General features: G+C 37.6%; 1 protein-coding gene across 1 annotated transcript in view; it reads left to right on the forward strand.

Annotated features, from left to right (window-relative positions):
• LOC111089496 overlaps window positions 1–4,440 on the forward strand; it is a gene marked incomplete at its 3' end in the record, with an annotated part of 33,894 nt that overhangs the window by 6,091 nt on the left and 23,363 nt on the right. The window contains exon 4 of the mRNA XM_022402118.1: window positions 1–616. Within this exon, the coding sequence (XP_022257826.1) occupies window positions 1–616 (616 nt within the window). The remainder of the gene's footprint in view (window positions 617–4,440) is intronic.

The raw sequence follows: 4,440 nt of genomic DNA on the forward strand, positions 1-4,440 counted from the left end.
GTCCACTACCGGACCAGCTGCTGCAGAGGAACAAAACCTCACTGACCAGTCCACTAGCGGACCAGCAGTTGCAGAGGAACAAAACTTTACCTCTGACCAGTCCACTACCGGTCCAGCAGCTGCAAAGGAACAAAACTTTACTGACCAGTCCACTAGCGGACCAGCAGTTGCTAAGAAAGACGAACTTTGTGTGCTTCATTCTAAGATTCATCATACGTTCGTATTTCCTCGTAAAATACATTCTGGTTCGGAAGTTCAGTCCAAAACAGTCAGAACTATTGATGATAGTAATGAATGTTATAAGACAAGCTCGCATGGAACGACAAAATACACAGATATTGTAGAAATTCGGCCTTCCTCTTGTGTCCAAACATTACCCAAACTTACCGGGAAAACTTATAGCAACGGTTATCAGTCAGAGCGGACAACGAAACGAACGCAATCCGAAGCGAACAAACGAGATTATACTTCGCCACGGGTTAAACTCTTCCTTCGTGAAATGAATTTTAAATCTTCTTCAGCTCCGTTATTACGACTGCAACCTCACGCCCTGAAAACCAACTCGACAGATGCTCCCGATGACGTCACGTGTGTCGCGACGGCCGAGGAAAACAAGGTAAAGCAATTTTTATATTCTAGTTACGTGGTCAAACTTTGAGAGAAACGTGACGAAACACGTGCTGGAAGTATCCTTTAACATCTCGTGAAGATGATGTAACTAGTAAAAATATCAATAACTTGATAACTACCTTGGGTTAATCGCTGGTAAAGATGGATGGCCAAACTCAGAAGGAACTAAACGTGTCCATATGTTTTGTTAGTTTTTGAAACTAAAGGTCAAACATGAGTTTTACAGCTTAGGATAACACACAGACGTATTTTAATATATATATACGTTTGGTTTGTTTGGAATTTCGCGCAAAGCTACACGAGGGCTAGGTGCGCTAGCCGTCCCTAATATAGCAGTGAAAGTCATCACCACCCACCTCCAATTCTTGGTCTACTCTTTTATCAACGAATATTGGGAGTGACCGTCACATAATAACGCCCCCACGGCTGAAAGAGCGAGCATGTTTGGTGGGACGAGGATTCGAACCCGCGACCCTCAGATTGCGATTCGAGCTCCCTAACCACCTGGCCATGCCAGGCCTAATATATACATTAATATATACGTAACTAAGACGTACATTCCAGAGTATTTCTAGCATACTAAACATTCACGAGTCACGTTCATGTGTTGACATCTGCAACACATTGTCACAATATAAGGAAAACCATTTTTATTTTGTGTCTTCTTGAATAGGTATACAATACGTTTCGTTCTGAACCGAACTAACGATTTCGGTTTTAAAGGAGAGTTAGTACTGTAGATGTCTACACATTATGCAGTTCGCGTTTGACAGAAATCATTAAACGGAAGATGAACGATATACCTGTAATTTTACACAAACATTTTGCAGTTTGAATGGTATAAAAATACATTAAACCTAATTTTTTATTAAATCTACTAATTAATAAAACTAATTAACGCTCCAAATTAACAGCGTAGGATTTAATGCTGAAAACAACCCTTTTTTTTAAGTGTGTGTGTGTGTGTGTGTGTGTGTGTACGTGAACACCGACCAAATGGTAACACGATGTAGACCCTAATGCCCAAATTTCAATGGAATTATGGGTAAAAAAATCTTGAAAATACCTTCTTTTCTATGTCTACAAGAAGGTTTTTATTTTGTTTGTAATTAAGCACAAAGCTACACAATGGGCTATCCGTGCTCTGCCCACCACGGGTATCGAAACCCGGATTTTAGCGTTGTAAGTCCGCTGTGCCACTGGGGGGCGATTTTTTATCAGAAATGTTTTCGTCATATTTCCTATAGGCTGAGCGACTGAGATGTAAATTTTTAATGAGAAACCGTGGCGTCATCTACTGGTATGAATAGACAACTAAATATGTTTGTGGTGGCACGTGTTATATTAATTGCCTTAAATTAGATATAAAACTTCAGATATTTACATGATATTTACGATATAAAATGCCTATATATTTACATACCTACTGACTTCCATAATTAAGCCAGAATAATTAAAACGAAACTATTAACATTGTTTACATTGAAGGAATAAGAAAACATGTTACTCCCCTCTTCCAACTTCCCAACACATTTTCTTAATGAGTTTTTTTCATTGGGTGCTTAATGTTAACCCCTTCCTTAAATCGGAAATAATTCCTCTGAAGGCGTGTTATATTTTTCCGAAAAACAAAATTAATTCGCTAACAGAACCTTTTGTAATTGAAAGAACTGTCCTGTAGTTTACGCGGTTCTTTATAAACACACACATATATATATATATATTTCTTTTTCTTTTTTTGGGGGGGGGAGGGAGAGAATAGTTTGGGGTAACTTCCAGGGGTTCCCAAAATCGATTTAAAAGAAGTAAGAGAAAACTTCCAGAAGCTGTAAATATCAATGTTCAAATAATCGGACAATATCTTTGTGGCGGCAGGTTTAGCTGCTCGGCTGCGTTCATCTAGTCAGTATCTCAAACAATAAGGTCGGATATGTCTGAAACCTAGAAAACCGTTTAGGCCAAAAAAATCTATTATGTGTGGTTTTTCTTTTTATTTGAGTTATTTTTTCTAATTTAAAAGCAATAAAAACGTTATAAGACATGATATGTGGTTGCGATTATTTTCAGGGTTATCCTGTAATGGTCAGCGGTGGGGATTTTTCACCTTGTTCTACATGACTTGTGGGTGTTAGTTCATTACATATGATTTGTGTGTTTTTGTCAGGTTATCACATATTGTTTGTGCTGTTGGTGGTGTTTTTCTCAGGTTATCTAATACGGTTTGTGGTGTTGGTGGTGTTTTTCTCAGGTTATCACATATGGTTTGTGGTGGTGTTTTTGTCCAGGTTATCTTGTATGGTTTGTGGTGGTGTTTTTGTCCAGGTTATCTTCTATGATTCGTGGTGGTGTTTTTATCCAGGTTATCTTGTATGGTTTGTGGTGTTGTTTTTGTCCAGGTTATCTTATATTATATGGTTTGTGGTGGTGTTTTTGTCTAGGTTATCTTATATTTTATGGTGTGTGGTGGTGTTTTTGTCCAGGTTATCTTGTATGGTTTGTGGTGTTTTTGTCTAGGTTATCTTATATTATATGGTTTGTGGTGGTGTTTTTGTCCAGGTTCTCTTGTATGTTTTGTGGTGTTGTTTTTGTCCAGGTTATCTTGTATGGTTTGTGGTGGTGTTTTTGTCCAGGTTATCTTGTATGGTTTGTGGTGTTGTTTTTGTCCAGGTTATCTTATATGGTTTGTGGTGTTGTTTTTGTCCAGGTTCTCTTGTATGGTTTGTGGTGTTGTTTTTGTCCAGGTTCTTTTGTATGGTTTGTGGTGTTCTTTTTGTCCAGGTTATCTTCTATGGTTTGTGGTGGTGTTTTTGTCCATGTTCTCTTGTATTGTTTGTGGTGGTGTTTTTGTCCAGGTTATCTTATATGGTTTGTGGTGGTGTTTTTGTCCAGGTAATTTTATATTCAAGCTATTATTCATGACCAATGTTTGTTTTTTCGTATTTTTCTGTGTTATTCTCTACATGTTGTTGAGGTGATTTTTTTCTTCTAAAAACCAAGAAACTTTGAGTTGAGATGATCCACCAGTTCAATCGTTAATCTGTGTGCCCCTTTGTATATATATAGTCCAATCGTTAATCTGTGGATACCCTTGTATATATATATGTTGTCCAATCGTTAATGTGTGGATACCCTTGTATATATATGGTCCAATCGTTATTGTGTGGATACCCTTGTATATATATGGTCCAATCGTTAATGTGTGTATATTCAAGTACATCAGTGGTCCACCGCTTAGTCTAATGACCGTATATATATACCCTTGTACATCAAAGTCTCTCTAGCCGTTAGACAATGAATACCCTTGTATATCAGTGATCCACCAACTTTTAGACTATGAATACCCTTGTATATCAGTGATCCACCAACTTTTAGACTATGAATACCCTTGTATATCAGTGATCCACCAACTTTTAGACTATGAATACCCTTGTATATCAGTGATCCACCAACTTTTAGAGTGTGAATACCCTTGTATATCAGTGATCCACCAACTTTTAGACTGTGAATACCCTTGTATATCAGTGATCCACCAACTTTTAGACTGTGAATACCCTTGTATATCAGTGATCCACCAACTTTTAGAATGTGAATACCCTTGTATATCAGTGATCCACTAACTTTTAGAATGTGAATACCCTTGTATGTCAGTGATCCACCAACTTTTAGAATGTGAATACCCTTGTATATCAGTGATCCACCAACTTTTAGACTATGAATACCCTTGTATGTCAGTGATCCACCAACTTTTAGAATGTGAATACCCTTGTATATCAGTGATCCACCAACTTTTAGACTATGAATACCCTTGTA

Source organism: Limulus polyphemus, unplaced genomic scaffold, assembly GCF_000517525.1.
Source record: "Limulus polyphemus unplaced genomic scaffold, Limulus_polyphemus-2.1.2 Scaffold6441, whole genome shotgun sequence".
Classification (NCBI taxonomy): Eukaryota; Metazoa; Arthropoda; class Merostomata; order Xiphosura; family Limulidae; genus Limulus; species Limulus polyphemus.